Below are 17,410 nucleotides of genomic sequence, written 5' to 3'. Positions count from 1 at the left end.
TGTGGCTCAGTGGGTTAAAAACACAACTAGTATCCATGAGGATGCAGGTTCAATCCCTGGCCTTGCTCAGTGGGTTAAAAATCCAGCATTCCCCTGAGTTGCAGTATAGGTCGCAGATGCGGCTCAGGTCTGGTCTTGCTGTTGCCATGGCTGTGATGTAGGCCCTCAGCTGCAGCTCTGATTTGACTCCTAGTCTGGGAACTTCCATATGCCTCGAGTGAGGCCAAAAAAAGTAGAAAAAGATGTTTCCTTAGAGCACCCAACCCTTCCCTCTGCCACCCCCACAACACAGAGAGTCATCACTTGGCAAAAATAATTTAATAGTCCACATAGGCAGTATCCTGGGACCTGCTCGTCCCTCCCCAGGTCTTGAGCTCCAGCCCAGACCACCCGACCCAGGGATCACCTCCTTACCCCAAGAACAGCACTCCACTGCCCCCAGACCCTACTCAGCCTGAAGGGGGTGGGTTTCCCCACAGCACCTTTCCCCACACCCCCACATTCCTAGCAAAGCTGGGCCACAGCACCCCAATGCCCCGAAGCACAGCCCTGCCCCTGCTCAGGTGTCCCCTCCCACACTGACACTGTGGCCCTGTGCTCAGTGGGGGAGAGAAGAGACCTCAGCCTGGCCCCCAGAAGCCTGCAGTTCCCTCGGGGGGTCAAGATGCCAAAGCGGCCAGGAGACAGGCCGCGAGATGCAATTCACTCCAACGTGGTTTATATGTGAGGTCATTTAAACACGAAGTCCGCAGGGGAGACCCCAGTGCAGCTTCAGGAGGGGGGTGCGCGCAGCTGCTCCAGGCCGTCTGCGTACTGGAAGGCTGGCCCCGTCTCGTACTCGTACATGTCCAGGGCCACCTCACAGCTCTCCCGCACCACGCGCTCGGGGTCCGCCGCGTAGGCCCGCAGGGCAGCCAGGCAGGCGGGCCGGGCGATGGCCCCCAGGGCCTCCGCGCACTCATGTCGCACCATGGGGCTCTCAGCCGGCCGTGCCAGGGCCGCCATCAGGTGGGGCACCGCTGCCTCGTGCTGGAGCTGGCCCAGGACATAGCCGATCTCATGGCGGAAGAGGGCGCTGCCGCAGAGCAAGCCTGTGGGAGAGAGGGTCAAGGCCTGGGGGCATCGTCGGGACAGGAGGGGACCTGGGGTGGGGCACTGGGAGTCAGAAGGGACTGAAGGGGTGGAAAGGGGGTTCCAGTCTCAAGAATACCGCAGCCCTGTCCTGGTGCTTAGCACAGCTCAGCTTGCCAGAGCCTTCTGGCAAGAGAAGCGGTGAGAACCCAGCCACACTGGGAACTCAGCCCTCCCTCCCTGCCTGTGGGTGTGCTGGACTTGGCCTGATCCTTCCCAGGCCCAGGGTCCCTCCCTGCCTCCCCCTGGATTTCTGTGTGGTCCCCACACCTCCCAGTGTCATTTTCAGATGTGTTGTACATTTGTGCTTCTGGCTTTCTACATGCTCCCACACATGATAAGGGTCCCTGGCCATTCACCCTCCACAGCCTCATAGACAGCCCTTGCCTCTCCTGATGGGGAACTCATGGCTGGACACAAGAGTGGCCTGCCTGTGATCAGATGCCACTTTTGAGGAGGACTGTGCAGCCACTGCCCCAAGCACCCCCCAGGACAAACCTACCACCTGGCTCCTGCCCAGCCTCCCTGGGTCCCTGACAGACAGGAAGCTCCAGGAGGGCAGAGCAGAGAGGGGCTGGATGGGAAGCAGGACACCTTGGGCCTAAGAGGTTGGGCAGGGGACCCTGGGATGCTCCAAGTTACCTCCTCTCCTTTGCAGGTGGGGGGACCCCAGCACCCCAGGCCTGCACAGGGCTCAATACAAAGTTGGGTTGAAAATGGCAGTGATAAAAGAGGGTTAAGGAATTAAGAGTCAGGCTGTCAGGGATCAGATCCCAACTCCACTGTCACTCAGACCGCTGTGTGACCTCAGGCAAGTCTCTCTGCCTCTCTGGGCCTTGGTTTTCCTCACAGAGAAGAGAGGGTAATAAGCGTACCTGCCCACCTGAGGATGGGTATTTTCATGCAGAGCCCAGGACACATATGCTCTGGGACAACTTGCTGGTATCATAGATGCAGGCCCTGACCCCGACCCCCAACCGCAGATCCCTCCTCACCCTCAGCCAGCGCCAGGGCAGCCTCCTCGCCACCAATGTCACGCAGGGCAAACATGGCTCGGTATCGGTCAAAGAGTGGCTGGGCCTCATCCAGCAGCATCTCCCGAAGCTGGCCCACATCACGCTCCTGGGCGGGTGGAGCGGGGTCCACGGAGAGGTAGGGCCCCTGAGCCACAGGCTCCCCGCTGTGCTGCTGTAACCACTCCAGCCGCCGGACAGCCAGCTGGCAGGTCTCAGCCACCTGGGGGGAGAAGGGCACACAGGTGGCTACTGGGGACAGGGTGGGCATATGTGACAGGCCCTCCCCCGGCCCCCAGGGCTCCAGGTTTAGCAGGGGCGGAGCTGGGCAGAGGACTAACTAATCCTTCCAAACAAAGCAGCAGGGGCTGCTGTGATTAGGGAGTGACCAGGACAGTGGGCCAGGAGGGGCTCACTCAGAGGTGGACATCAGAACCAGTAGAGAGGGCGTCATGTGGAATCAGCCAGTGCAAAGGCTCTGGGGCAGGACATGCTGGACCCATCAGGAAAGAGGCAGTAACAGAAGTGACCTGAAGGGGTCAGGCCAGACTACTGAGGGCCTGTGGGCTGAGGTGAGGACTTGGGATTTTGTCCTACAGGCCATGACAAGCCATGAGTCTTTAGGCACAGAATAGGTCAACAGATTTAAGTTTTACATACACCCCCTGGCTGCCAGAGATGCGGATGGACTTTGAGAGCAGGATGCTCAGTGAGAGCAGCAGACAGAAGGACACAGTGTGAGATTCCATGGACAGGAAACAACCAGAACAGGCGCATCCAGAGACAAAGAGTGGGTTCCTGGTTGTCAGGGGAGGGGGTGGGGAACGGCTGCTAAAGGGGACAGCGTTTCCTTTTGAGGTGATGGAATGTTCTGGAATCAGAAGTGATGGCTGCACAACACTGTGGATGTACTAAAATCCACCTAAGAGTGTACATTTTCAAGGGTGGATTTTATAGTATGTCACGTATCTCAATAAAGCTGTTATTAAAAGAAATAAGAGGAGTTCCCATTGTGGCGCAGTGGTTAACGAATCCGACTAGGAACCATGAGATTGCGGGTTCGATCCCTGCCCTTGCTCAGTGGGTTGAGGATCCGGCATTGCCGTGAGCTGTGGTGTAGGTCGCAGACGCAGCTCGGATCCCGAGTTGCTGTGGCTCTGGCCTAGGCCAGTGGCTACAGCTCCGATTGGACCCCTAGCCTGGGAACCTCCATATGCCACAGGAGCGGCCCAAGAAAAGGCAAAAAGACAAAAAAAAAAAAAGAAAGAAATAAGAAAGCAGGCAGCAAGCAGACTCTGGGTGAGGCTGGCTGGGGCAGCAGAAGTACAGAAGTCGGGTGGGGGGAGGCTAGAGGACTCCCACAGGTGGAGGGGCTGCCTGCGGACACTGAGGGAAAGAGGTGAGAGGGGGCAGGGCCAGCCGAGCAGGGCAGGGCAGGGCAGGGGTTACGTGTGAATCAAGAGTGCAATTTTGTCCAAAGGGGCAGTAGCTACCTGGTCTCTCTCAGCATCCCTGGGCCAGGTGATCACCCTGGCAACCACAGAGTCTGAGGCTGGTTCCTAGACCAGAGACAGGGAGGGGGAGGGAGAGCCAGGCTTTGATACCTCAACGACAGGGTCAGTAGAGTACTGCTTCAGGATCTCCAGAACTTCCGGGTTCCCAATGGCCCCCAGGGCCTCCCCTAAGAAGAACAGGGCAAAGTTCTCGTTGGTTGGTTGGGAAACCAACCAGGGATGCCTCGGCAGTGTGGGAAGGTGTGGAGAGGCACTAACCAGCACATGGCCTCCTTCATGCCCCACCCCCCACTCTGCCTGGATCCTGCGTTGTGGCCCCAACCACCGCCCCAACTGTGGCAGAGCAGAACAGGAGCTGGTCCAGCCCCCAAGCTGCACCAATTAGAGTCCCTTCCCCAGAAATCAGACATCACTGGAACCAGGCTGGAACCCGCCCTGGCCGGCACCCCTAGAGTCCATGGCCTAGAGGGGAGATGCAGACAAGTGTGTCGTAACAACTTGGGGGCACTGGTGGCAAGGAGCCAAGAACATCCAGCCTGGTTGAGCCTGTTAAGGAGAGCCCTGAAAACCTGAAGGTTCTAAGTTGTGACGCAGGCAAGGAGGGTCAGCAGACAGGCCCCAGGGCCTTTGCACCTGCTGTGCCCTCTACCTAGAGCACCATTCCCCAGACATCCACCTAGAAAACTCCCTACTTCACTCGATCTCTGTCCACTGATTAGACAGCAGCAGTACCTGGGAGTTCCCATCATGGCTCAGCGGTTAGTGAACCCGACTAGCATCCATGAGGACACAGGTTCCATCCCTGGCCTTGTTCAGTGGGTTAAGGATCCAGCGTTGCCATGAGCTGTGGTATAGGTCACAGACTTGGCTTGGATCACGAATTGCTATGGCTGTGGCATAGGCCTGTGGCTTCAGCTCCGATTCGACCCCTAGCCTGGGAACCTCCATATGCCGCGGGTATGGCCATAAAAAGACAAAAGGCAAAAGACAAAAAAAAGGAAAAAAAGAAAAAAGCAGCAGGACCAGAGTTCCCCTGTGGCACAGTGTGTTAAGGACCTGGCATTGACACTGCCATGGCTCAGGCTGCTGCTGTGGTGCAGGTTCAATCCCTGGGCTGGGAATTTCCTCATGCCACGGGTGTCCCCCTGCCCCCCAAAAAGTGCAGTGGCACCTCCCGCGCCCCCATCCGTTCCCAGCTTTTTTTTTCTGCTTTTTAGGGCCACACCTGCAGCATATGGAAGTTCCCAGGCTAGGGGTCAAATCAGGGCTACAGTTGCTGGCCTACACCACAGCCACAGCAACTCGGGATCTGAGCCCTGTCTGCAACCTACACCACAGCTCACAGCAACACTGGATCCTTAACCCACTGAGCGAGGCCAGGGACCCAACCCACATCCTCATAGATACGAGTCAGATTTGTTTCCACTGCACCACAATAGGAACCCCCTGTTCCCAGGTTTATTTCCCTCCTTAGCACTTACATAAGTGTTTCCATCATAACACGACTGGGGGAGTTCCCGTCATGGCTCAGGAGAGGCCAGGGATCGAACCCACATCCTCATGAATACTCATCAGGTTGTTACGGCTGAGCCACAATGGGAACTCCAGGGATCGCGTTTTATGTGGCGAGAAGGGATTGTGAAATTCAAACCTCAGCACCACTAAAGCCGAACTGGCTTGCAGCCACACCTACGTGTTGACTGAGGCTTAGGATGGCTCTTATGCTTTGGTGGCAGAGTTGAGCTCTGGGGATAGAGATCATCTGAACATCCACATCACCCGCCCCCACAGAGCCCGCGTGGCACAGAGCCCAGGCCTGGACCCACCGCTCACCTGCCTCATGGCGCACCATGGGCTCCTGGCAGGTGTCACGGAGCACATCCACTAACACGGGGATAGCCCGAGAGTCCTGCATCTGGCCCAGGCAGTAGGCTAGCTCATGCTTGAGCAGTGCCGAGTCATCACCGAAGGCCCGACTGATCCAGGTGATGGCTCCTGGCCCTCCCAGCCCTCGAAGCGTGAACAGGGCCCGGAAGCGGGCCTGCAGGGGCTGCCCAGGATCCACTAGCATCTTCCCCACTGCCTCCACCTCTTGCTCTGTCACCATGGTGCTGCTGCCTTCCTCAAGTCACTGGGCTTGGACTAAAGCAGGGGACTCAGGGGCTGGAGGACCTGCAGCAGAAAATGAGAGGCCAGGTTAGAGGTGCCCTTTGTTGCTTGCTGATTTTTTTATTTCAGAGATAGGACATCAGTGGGGTGGTTTTCTACCTGCTGACCGGCCTGGTTGAAAGTCCAGCTCTTGCCCTGCCTACTTGCTGTATGGCCTTTCCTAAGGTGCTTTCCCTCTCTGGGCCTCTGGCCTATACATCAGCAATGACCTCTGCTGGTCTGCTCCCCACACAGCAGCCAGAGGGACTGTAGTAACTGGTCCCCAGGCTGGCCCTCAATGACACCCACCTCCTGGTATTTGTGCCCTTGGTCGTTTCCCCGCCCCCGCCACCCCCCGCAGTGAATAGGGCTGACCTGGGTGAATAACAGGATAGGAAGAAACAGCAGTGTGACTTCTGACGGTAGGTGGTCAGAGACACTTGGCTTTCTCCTTATCGGCTCTAAGGAAAGGCAGCAGCCATACTGTAAGGAAGTTCAACTAGCCTCATGCAGGGGCCCAGAACGGAGGCCTCCCACCAACAGCCAGGAGAGAGGAGGAGGCTGAAAGCAGCTCCTCCAGGCCCCATCCAGCCTTCAGATGATGCAGCCCTGGCCAGTGTCTGCACTGCAACCTCATGAGAGATTACAGCCACAACCACCCAACAAAACCAGGCATAGATCCGAGTCCACAGAAACTGTGAGATAGTGTTTACTATTGTTTAAAGGCTGCTAAGTATGGGGTAATTTACAAAGCATTGGTAACTGACATGAGAACCCTTTCAGTATATAAACTGGACCAGTGCCTCCCTCACAAAGTCCTGACTCAAGCTCCTTAACTGTCTCAAAGGCCCTGCACAATGTGCCCCCATCACCTCCTCCCTCTCACCTCCTCCCTCTCTCTTCTTAGCTTCTTTCACTCGACCAAACAGGCCTCCTCAGTGTTCCTTCAACACACCAGGCACCTCTGCACAGGCTGTTCTCCTCCCCAGGAACATCTTCCCCAAAGACCACCATGCTCATCCCTGAGACGGCAAATGCCAGCTCCTTAGGGAAGCCTTTCCGATTCTAGTCTTGTTCTGCTTTATTGCTCTTTGAAGCACTTACCACCACAAGATACTGTATTTGATATTTCAGCTTAGCTGTTTATGGTCCATCTTATCCCTCACTAGAATATGAAGCAGGGATGGAGTCTCTCTTAGTCACCCCTACTTTCAGCACACAGTTCCTCAGTAAGAACAACGGTCATAGGATAACGGCAGCTGACATTTACATAGGACGTGTGATGTGCCAGGCGTCTCCTCTGAGCCCTTTACATTCCTGAACTCATTTCATCCTTGCCATAACCCTTTAAGACAAGCAATGGGATCGCCACCTTTTAATAGGAGAGAAAACACAAGCATAGAGAGCCGAATCACTTGCTTAGGAACAGAGTGAAGAGTTATCAATCCAGGCAGCTGGGCTCCAGAGTCAAGCTCTAAACCACATACCCCATGTTGAACAGATGAGTTAAGATGAAAGGACAGGAGCTCCCGCTGTGGCACAGCACATTAAGGATCCTGCATTGCTGCAGCTTCAGCCTACGTCACAGCTGCAGCTTGTATTTGATCCCCGGCCTGGGAAGTCCCGTATGCCATGGGTTCAGCCAAAAAAAAAAAAAATTATGTAAGGACACAGCTCAGCCTGGGAGAAATTTCCCCACACCCCACCCCCACCCCGCTCCATCTTCCAGACCAACAAGGATGCTTCATGAACCTGACAACAGGCTGTAGCTCCCAGTGGTGCTAGCAGGGCAGACCTGGTTTAATGAGGGAGGTGCGGCTGCCTGAGCATAAGTGACTATCAAAGGAGGTAACTCTGAAAAGAGGGACCAACAGAAACCCCAGAAGCCAGGGGTGAGCAAGCTGGCAAGGTGTTAGGGACCACTGAGACCCGAACTCGTTCTACACAGATTAGCTGTGACCTGTTTGGAGTCACACAGCAAATCAAGGTCAGACAGGACTCAGGACTCCTGACTCCTGATTTATGCAGGGCCTCCCTCAAGACACAAAGGAGAGACACACACTATTTTCTTCCTTGCCATGACCCCAAGACCTAGCACAGCGTCTGTCACCATGGTAGCAGGTATTCAAAAAGTGCCCTTGAATGAATTGACCATCCAGTGTCTGCCAGACACGGTACTAAGCGCTTTATACACAGTATAACTCTGTATCATCTGTAACATCGGGCACATCAACCTCACAGAGTTGCTATGAATGAAGTTATGTTCATAGAGCACTGAGTACCATGATGGCACTTAGGATGCACTTGATAAACCAGCGCTGGTATTAAAATACCAGCAGGGAGTCCAACACCCATCTTTGTGCTCTGAAGGACAAAGGAGGTACACCTAACCACTTGAAGCCTGCCACTCATACCTCAGGCCCATTTTTCAAGGGTGTGGGCGTGGGGTTGGAGGACCCGCCCTCAGCCAAGTCAGAATCTGGGGATCCGCTCACTCTTGCGAAGGTGTGTCTTAGAGACAGACACGAAGAATTAGTAAGGGATGAAGAGTTCAGGATCCCCGAAATCTGGCCCCTCTAAACCAAGAATTCCCAACAAAAAGACTTCTGACAGATACCTTTCTCAAAGAGGGATCGCTCCGACAAGGCATACCTCAGGGCTGCTTGCAGGATCCCCCAGCGAGGACAGGCTTCTCAAAGCTCTTTGGAAGAGTCTCCTAGCATCTGGATGTCTCTAGAACTGTTTACGTGGATCCCCAGTACTGGACCCCTCACAGGCTGGTTTTTCCAGAACCCCGAGAAAGGAGTCGCCCTATCTGGGACCCCCGCCCCACACTTTGACTCTTCAGCGAATGGATCCTCAGAGATAGGGTCTCCAGAACTAAGGGGAAAGATCTCGCCGGGACCTGTCGGAGGAGGCCTTTTTACTCTCCCCCACCAGCCAACGAACAGCGCCGGGATTCCAAATGAGGCGCCCTCCTCTTTCCCGCTCGCCAGGCCTGGACCCCACCCTGTGCTCCCCGCCGCCAGAACGCTCCAGCGAGCTCCCAGATCGAAAGACCTACCAGACCGTCCGGCTCCCGCCGCTGCCACCACCTCTTCACCAACCTCGACGCTCACAGAGTGCTCTGGGGGCCGCCATCTTATCACCCACGTGACCGGGTCGGACGACACCAACGCAGCACCGGGGGGGTGGAAATCCAGTCAGAGGCTCCACAGAATGAGGAGCTACGGAAGCGCGAGTTATCACCTGTGCCAGAGTTCATACTCATACGTCAGTCGGAGTCTATGAGCATTCCTCAGGAAAGCGGAAGGGCAACTTCCATCCTTCCCCTGCGAGAGATTTTCTGCGGCCTACCCACTCGGTAGGACGAGTAGAAATGGTTTGTGCCGATTCAGCACGGAGGTGGGCTGGCTAGGGACAGAGCATGCGTAGTGTCCCCGGGGCGTGGTCAAGTTTCAGGGGCGTGACTAATGGATTCCCTGGGCTGGAAGCGAGATTGGAAAGGATTTTTTTTTTCTGTCTTTTGAGGGCCGCACCCGCGGCATATGGAGGTTCCCAGGCCAGGGGTCTAATCCGAGCTGTTGCTGCCGGCCTACGCCAGAGCCACAGCAAGACCAGATCCGAGCCGAGTGTCTGCGACCTACACCACAACTCACGGCAATGCCGGATCCTTAACCCACCGAACGAGGCCAGGGTGCCCGCAACCTCATGGTTTCTAGTCGGATTCGTTTCCACTGTGCCAAGACCGGAACTCCAAGGGAAGGATTAATAAAGGACTTGACCCATTCATTCATTCATCATTTAATAAATTGTAAATGGGCGCTGAGGACGATGGGCTGAAGCCCTTGCCCTCATAAACCTCATTTGATTGTCTGAAGGAAACAAACAATAGTAAGTAAAAGCACATGCTGGGCTAAAGAGAAAAAAGTCAACGCGGTGCGTGTTATGGGGTGTGCAGTTTTAAAGAACTTGGCTTTACTCTGACAAAATGAGAAGCCACTGGAGTGTCGTAATCAGGGAAATGGCATGCCCTGACTGTTAACAGGATATTCAGACTGGTGAGTAGATAACGGACAAGGAGGGGAACGGTGGAAGCGAGAAAACAGAAATAACTCAGATTCTAAGTTAACTTTGAAGGTGGAGCAAATAGTTTGTGGCTGGAATGGGTATGGAATTTAAAAGAAAGAGTTCTTTTAAGGATAATACAAGGGGTTTTGTGTGTGTGTTTTGGGGTTTTTTTTTTTTTTTTTTTTTTCGCTTTTTAGGGCCCCACCCGTGGCATATGGAAGATCCCAGGCTAGGGGTGGAATCCGAACTGTAGCTGCTGGCCTATGCCCCAGCCACAGCAACACCAGATCCGAGCCGTGTCTGTGACCTACACCACAGCTCACCGAAACGCCGGATCCTTAACCCACTGAGGGATGGAACCCACATCCTCATGGATCCTAGTCGGCCTTGTTAACCACTGAGCCATGAAGGGAACTCCAAGGATAATACAAGTTTTTTGACATGTAGGAAGGAGAGACCAACCATTAGCCAGTAGCCTCCCCATCCTATCAATCCAAGGTCCTGTTAACTCCACCTCTGACTTAGAGTTGGCATCCAGGCACTTCGGTCATTTCTACTGCTCCTATTAAGAGTCTGAACCACCACTGGTGTCATCAGGATGTTGCCTACAAGAAGAAAAGAGAGCTTGTAAGCGATTATATCAAAACAGTACTGTGGTTCCTCAAGAAGTTAAAACATAGAACTACCATGTGATCCAGCAATTACCCTTAGTTACACCCAAGAGACATAAAAGCAGGAACTCACACAGATAGTTGTACATCCATGCTCATAGCAGCATTATTACTTTTCTTTCTTTTTTTTGTCCTTGTCTTTTCAGGGCCACATCCTTGGCATATAGAAGTTCCCAGGCTAGGGGTCAAATCGGAGCTGTAGCCACCAGCCTACACCACAGCCACAGCAACACCAGATCCAAGCTGCGTCTGCAACCTACACCACAGCTCATGGGAACGCCAGATCCTTAACCCACCATCGAAGCATTATTCACAGTGGCCTCAGGGCTTGTAACCTCTATTATATTTTCTGTCTCTATGAATTTGGCTACTCTTGGAACCTTAGAAAGTGGAATCATACATTATCTGTACTTCCATTGTCTGGCTTATTTCACTGAGCATTATGTCCTCAGGGTTCATCCACATTGTAGCATGTGTCAGAATTTCCTTCCTTTGGAGTTCCCGTCGTGGCGCAGTGGTTAACGAATCCGACTAGGAACCATGAGGTTGCGGGTTCGGTCCCTGCCCTTGCTCAGTGGGTTAATGATCCGGCGTTGCCGTGAGCTGTGGTGTAGGTTGCAGACGCGGCTCGGATCCTGCGTTGCTGTGGCTCTGGCGTAGGCCGGTGGCTACAGCTCCAATTCAACCCCTAGCCTGGGAACCTCCATATGCCGCCGGAGCGGCCCAAGAAATAGCAACAACAACAACAAAAAGACAAAAAAAAAAAAAAAAAAAAAAAAAAAAGAATTTCCTTCCTTTGAAATGTCCTTCCTACTGCATGAATGAACCACATTTTGTTTATCTCTTCATCCGTCAATGGACATTTGGATTGTTTCCACCTTTTGGCTGTTGTAAATAATGCTGCTGTGAACAATGGTTTAGCAGTCTGATTCCCTATTTTCAGATCTTTGGGAGTGTAACTGCTGGATCCTATGGTAGTTCAATATTTAACTCTTTGAGGAACCACTGAACTGTCATCCACAGCAGCTGCCCCGTTTTATGCACCCACCGGCAACATATAAGGATTCCAATTCCTCCACATTCTTACCCAAACTTATTTATTTTGTTTTGATGGTAGCCATCTAATGGATCTGAAGGGTGAAACATTTTGAGATGCATAAAAAATGATATATACTGGAGTTCCCGTCGTGGCGCAGTGGTTAACGAATCCAATTAGGAACCATGAGGTTGCAGGTTCGATCCCTGGCCTTGCTCAGTGGGTTAAGGATCCGGCGTTGCTGTGAGCTGTGGTGTAGGTTGCAGATGTGGCTCGGATCCCGCGTTGCTGTGGGTCTGGCATAGGCTGGTGGCTATGGCTCCGATTAGACCCCTAGCCTGGGAATCTCCATATGCCGCGGAAACGGCCCTAAAAAAGGCAAAAAGACAAAAAAAAAAAAAAAAGATATATACTAATGGATGGATAAATACATAATAGAGCAAATATAGCAAAGTGGTCATTTGAAAGTTCTCATGAAAAACTGGGAAAAATAGGGGGCAGGGAAAAATAGGGCTACCTCTATTCTCAATGTTTAAATATTTCTTCTTCTTTTTTTTTTTTTTTTTTTTTTGGTCCTTTTAAGGCCATACCTGCAGCATATGTGAGTCCCAGGCTAGGGGTCCAGTTGTAGCTGTAGCTGCTGGCTTATGCTATAGCCACAGCAACTTGGGATCTGAGCTGCATCTGCGACCTGCACCACAGCTCACAGCATTGCCGGATCCTTAACCCGCTGATCGAGGACAGGGATCAAACTTGAGTCTTCATGGATGCTAGTTGGGTTCTTTAACTGCTAAGCCACGATGGGAACTTCAGTGTTTAACTATTTCAAAGTTAAACATTTGAAAAGTATTTTGTTGTTGTTGTTTTGGCCAAGCCTGTGGCATGAGGAATTTCTGAGGCCAGGGATCCAACCCTTGCCACAACTGCCACCCAAGCCACAGCAGTGACAAGGCTAGATCATTAATCCCCTGAGCCACCAAGGAACTCCTAAATGCAGAACCCTTGAGTCTGAAAATCCATTCCAATTTTCTGACACTAGTGTTAAAAAGGGGGGGTGGGGAGGAAGAAGCACTCATTGCAACATTATTTGAAATGGCAAAAAAAAAAAAGGAAAAAATACTAACAGTCCCGCCTCTGCCCCCGCCCGGGTCAGGACCGGCCCCCGTCAACACTCACCTGGACCAGTATAGTCCCTTACACCCTGGATATCCACGCATCTCCAATTCTCGCCCCGCATCCGTCCTCTCTGAGGCGGCCACCAGAGGGCGCATGTGAGCACCCGGATCACACCACCGCCCTTTCTCTGCCCACAGCCCTTAGGGCACCCACCTCCCTGGAGATAAAATCCCAAGTCCTCCACAACCTGCTTCTGTCCCCTCCGTGCCCTCCCCTCCTCCCTCTCTTCTCCTCGCTCACCCTGCTTCAGCCACATGGGCCTCCGCACTGTTCTCCAACAGGCAAGGGCATGGTCCTGTCCCAGGGCCTTTGTACAGGCTATGCCCTCTGCTTGCAACATTTTTCTCTCTAAATACCTTTGTTCACTCCCTCACTCAAGCGCAAATATTTGCTCCTTTGGTCAAATGTTACCTCTTCCGCAAGGCCTCCCCTGAGCACTTGAATTACCTCATCCCCAGCATTCCTTTACCCAGTTCTCTGATTTATTTTTCTCCACAGCATCTGTATTTTACTGTACATTTTACTATAGTGATTTTGTTTACTGCCTATATTCCCCACTAGAACATAAGCACCATGAGAGCAGGGACTTGTGTCTGCCTTGTCCTCCACGATATGATATAGTAGTGTGCTGGTTAACTAGCAATTTGGAAAAAAAAAAATTTAAAGCCTCAATTTGCAGTGGTTGCCAATTCCTGTGTGTGAATATTCCCACCAGGGTCCAGTCACAAAATACCCAATATTGTCTCTTGTGAGTCAATACACATTGGCTCCAAGACTTCGCTAAGTTGATCCCAGCACCTATTGCACGCCAGGTACATAGAAGGTGCTCAATAAATATTTGAGACACGAGTAAATGAACTCTCCATCAATAGGGATCTGGTTAAATAATAGTGAATCCAGGAGTTCCCATAGTGGCTCAGAGGGTTAAGAACCTGACTAATATCCAAGAGGTTGTGGCTTTGATCCCTGTGGGTTAAGGATCTGGCATTGCCGCAAGCAAGCTGTGGTATAGATTACACTAATCCGGTATTGCTATGGCTGTGGTGTAGGCCAGCAGCTGCTGCTCCCATTTGACCCCTGGTATGGGAAATTCCATATGCCACAGGTGTGGCCCTAAAAAAGAAAAAATAGAGAATCTGTATGTTAACAAAATCTACAAAAATTGAAGAAAGCTGAGTTCCCGTTGTGGCTCAGTAGTAACAAATCTGACTAGTATTCATGAGGATGCAGATTCAATCCCAGGCCTTGCTCAAGTGGGTTAAGTATCCGGCATTGCCATAAACTGTGGTGTAGGTCACAGCTGCAGCTCAGATCCCATGTTGTTGTGGCTGTGCTGTAGGCCAGCAGCTGCAGCTCCGATTCGACCTCTAGCCTGAGAACTTCCATATGCTGTAGTTGTGACCCTAAAAACACAAAAAAAGGGGGAAGGGAGAAAGCAAGGCACAGAATCAATGTAATCTCATTTACATAAATGTATTAAATATGTAAATAACATATGGGTAAAAAATTATGAAAATATCCAACCATTTACTCAAACTACTTACTTTAAATCTTTTGTTTTTCGGGGGGATAAAAGGTAGCCTCTTTATTTTTTTTAATTAGTCATTGAATTTTATTACATTTATAGGTGTACAACAATCATCACAACCAAATTTTACAGCATTTCCATCCCAAACCCTCAGCACTTCCCTCCACCCCCAACCTGTCTCATTTGGAAACCGTACGTTTTTCAAAGTCTGTGAATCAGTATCTGCTCTGCAAAGAAGTTCATTGCATCCTTTTTTTAGATTCCACATGTAAGTGATAGCATCTGATGTTGGTGTCTCACTGTCTGGCTAACTTCACTTAGCATGATAATATCTAGGTCCATCCATGTTGCTGCAAATGCCATTATTCCATTCCTTTTAATGGCTGAGTAATATTCCATTGTGTATGTGTACCACTTCTTCTTGATCCACTCCTCTGTTGATGGGCATTTAGGTTGTTTGCATGTCTTGGCTATTGTATAGAGTGCTGCAATGAACATCTGAGTACATGTGTCTTTGCGAGTCATGGTTTTTTCTGGATAAATGCCTGGGAGTGGGATTGCTGGATCAAATGGTAATTCTATTTTTAGTTTTCTGAGGAATCTCCATACTGTTTTCCACAGTGGTTGCACCAATCTACATTCCCACCAACAGTGTAATAGGGTTCCCTTTTCTCCACACCCTCTCCACAATTTATTGTTTGTAGACTTTTTGATGATGGCTATTCTGGCTGGTATGAGGTGGTACCTCATAGTGGTTTTGATTTGCATTTCTGCAATAATTAGTGATGTTGAACATCTTTTCATGTGGTTTTTGGCCATCTGTACATCTTCTTTGGAGAACTGTCTGTTTAGATCTTCTGCCCATTTTTTGATGGGATTTGTTTTTTTTGGTATTGAGCTGCAGAAGGTGTATATAAATTTTGGAGATTAATTACTTGTCAGTTCTTTCTTTCTTTCTTTCTTTTTTTTTTTTTTTTTTTTTTTTTTTTTTTGCCTTTTCTAGGGCTGCTCCCCCAGCATATGGAGATTCCCAGGCTAGGGGTCCAGTTGGAGCCGTAGCCACTGGCCTACACCAGAGCCACAGCAACTCGGGATCCGAGCCACATCTGCAACCTACACCACAGCTCACGGCAACACCGAATCCGCAACCCACTGAGCAAGGCCAGGGGCCAAACCCGAAACCTCATGGTTCCTAGTCAGATTTGTTAACCACTGTGCCACGATGGGAACTCCATCAGTCATTTCATTTGCAAATATTTTCTCCAATTCTGTGGGTTGTCTTTTTGTTTTGTTTAGGGTTTCCTTTGCTGTGCAGAAACTTTTAAGTTTAATTAAGTCCCATTTGTTTATTTTTGTTTTTATCATCATTACTCTAAGAGGTGGATCTGAGAAGATGCTGTCGTTTATGTCAGAGAGTGTTTGGCCTATGTTTTCTTTTAAGAGTTTTGTAGTGTCTGGTCTTATATCTAGGTCTTTAATCCATGTTGAGTTTATTTTTGTGTATGGTGTTAGGGAGTGTTTTAATTTCATTCTTAAACATGTGGCTGTCCAGTTTTCCCAGCACCACTTATTGAACGGGCTGTCTTTTCTCCATTGTATATTCTTGCCTCCTTTGTCATAGATTAGTTGGCTATAGGTGCGTGGGTTTAATTCTGGGCTTTCTATCCTGTACCACTGATCTATATTTCTGTCTTTGTGCGAGTACCATATGGTTTTGATGACTGTAGTTTTGTAGTGTAGTCTGAAGTCAGGGAGCCTGATTCCTCCAGCTCCATTTTTCCTTTTCAGGATGTCTTTGGCTATTCTGGGTCTTTTGTGCTTCCAAACAAACTTTAAAATGTTTGGTTCTAGTTCTGTGAAAAATGTCCTCAAGCTACTTACTTTAAATCTTAAACCTCCTTGTGCTACTTGAAATGTTTTACTGTGATATTTTATTTTACCATTTTTTTTTTTTTACCATGCCCATGGCGTGTGGAAGTTCCCAGGCCAGAGATCAAACCCGTGCGACAGTCCTTAACCCACTGAGCCACCAGGGAACTCCTTGTTTTGCCATTTGTTAAGGATTGGGGTGGTGGCCCTTTCAGAATGAGCTGGTAGCCCTCACAAGGTGGTCATCTTGATCAAGGGACAGAATTCTCCAGGCCACTCCAGGTTCTGTTCTCGTCCACCTCTTGCCTCCTGGGCCAGGCAGGAAGCATAACTGGGTGAATCAAGCATAATGGGACCTGGGGCCCACAGGCTGCCACCCGTCTCCACCCCATCATGGCTCTGGGTTTGGTTTTTGTTTTTCAAATATTCTCATTTTTAAGGGAAGCCAGGCAGCAATTGATTTTACATGTAATCTCTCCTTGGAAACATGAGGGCAATTAATGAAAAACATCAGCATGCCACACACAGTAGAGAAGTCACTTTGATAGGCCAGCTGCTGGTTTAAACACAGTCATTCATTTACAAAATATTTATTATTTGCTGTGTGGCAGGCACTATCCTGGGACAGAGGGTAGAGAATGAACAGTCTCTGGCCTCATGGAGCTGACATCCTGATGATTGTTACTTTCTGTTGCCTTCCCTTTTTTTTTTTTTTTTTTTTTGGCTGTGCCCACAGCATATACAAATTCTCAGGCCAGGGATCAAACCCACACCACAGCAGCAACCTAAGCCACAGCATTTACAACACCAGGTCCTTTACTCACTAGGCCACCAGGGAACTCCTCTGCTGTCTTCTTGAGTTTTCCAAAGCTGACCCCAATCAACCCCTGTTTGCTTTATAGTAGACCTGCCTGGCTCACCATGCTACCATCCAGACCACATTGGTGGCAGGCTAATGTACACGCAGAGCTTCCCTGTGGGCTGAGGGCAGTATTGACTCTGTTTTCTTGTTGTTGTTGTTTTCAAATGGCCACACCTGTGGCATATAGAAGTTCCTGGGCCAGGGACTGAATCCGGGCTGCAGCTGCTGCAACACTGGATCATTTAACACAGGGTACTGGGGCTGGGCTGGGGATCCAGCCTGCACCTCCAGAATGACCCGAGTTGCAGTTGGATTTTTAACCCACCGCACCACGGTGGGAACTCCTGAGGGCTGTGTTGACTCTGGAAGCCTTTGGGGCAGCATGCCAGGT

General features: G+C 50.7%; 2 protein-coding genes across 5 annotated transcripts in view; one reads left to right on the top strand and one right to left on the bottom strand.

The window, feature by feature from the left end:
* DOHH (deoxyhypusine hydroxylase) lies at positions 302 to 9,209 on the bottom strand. 4 transcript variants are annotated; one of them, XM_003123042.4, is made up of 5 exons: positions 8,871 to 9,209; positions 5,492 to 5,830; positions 3,749 to 3,825; positions 2,127 to 2,367; positions 302 to 1,091 (listed from the first exon to the last, which is right to left on the bottom strand). In XM_003123042.4, the coding sequence occupies exons 2-5, from the start codon at positions 5,763 to 5,765 to the stop codon at positions 772 to 774; spliced, it is 912 nt and encodes a 303-aa protein (XP_003123090.1). In that variant the 5' UTR covers positions 5,766 to 5,830; positions 8,871 to 9,209; the 3' UTR covers positions 302 to 771. The 4 variants fall into 4 exon arrangements, with proteins under 4 accessions (XP_003123090.1, XP_005654764.1, XP_013842761.1 ...); XM_005654707.3 differs by lacking the exon at positions 8,871 to 9,209 and adding an exon at positions 7,294 to 7,442; XM_013987307.2 differs by lacking the exon at positions 8,871 to 9,209 and adding an exon at positions 6,911 to 7,282.
* Positions 9,611 to 17,410, top strand: part of FZR1 (fizzy and cell division cycle 20 related 1) — a 41,536-nt gene continuing 33,736 nt past the window's right edge. Inside the window, exon 1 of the mRNA XM_021081965.1 lies at positions 9,611 to 9,700. The gene's annotated coding sequence lies outside the window, so the exon portion shown is untranslated. The remainder of the gene's footprint in view (positions 9,701 to 17,410) is intronic.

The sequence above is a fragment of the Sus scrofa genome, chromosome 2 (assembly GCF_000003025.6).
Source record: "Sus scrofa isolate TJ Tabasco breed Duroc chromosome 2, Sscrofa11.1, whole genome shotgun sequence".
Classification (NCBI taxonomy): domain Eukaryota; kingdom Metazoa; phylum Chordata; class Mammalia; order Artiodactyla; family Suidae; genus Sus; species Sus scrofa.
The sequence above is the reverse complement of the archived record's forward strand: the minus strand, read 5'-3'. Positions and strand labels throughout refer to the sequence as shown.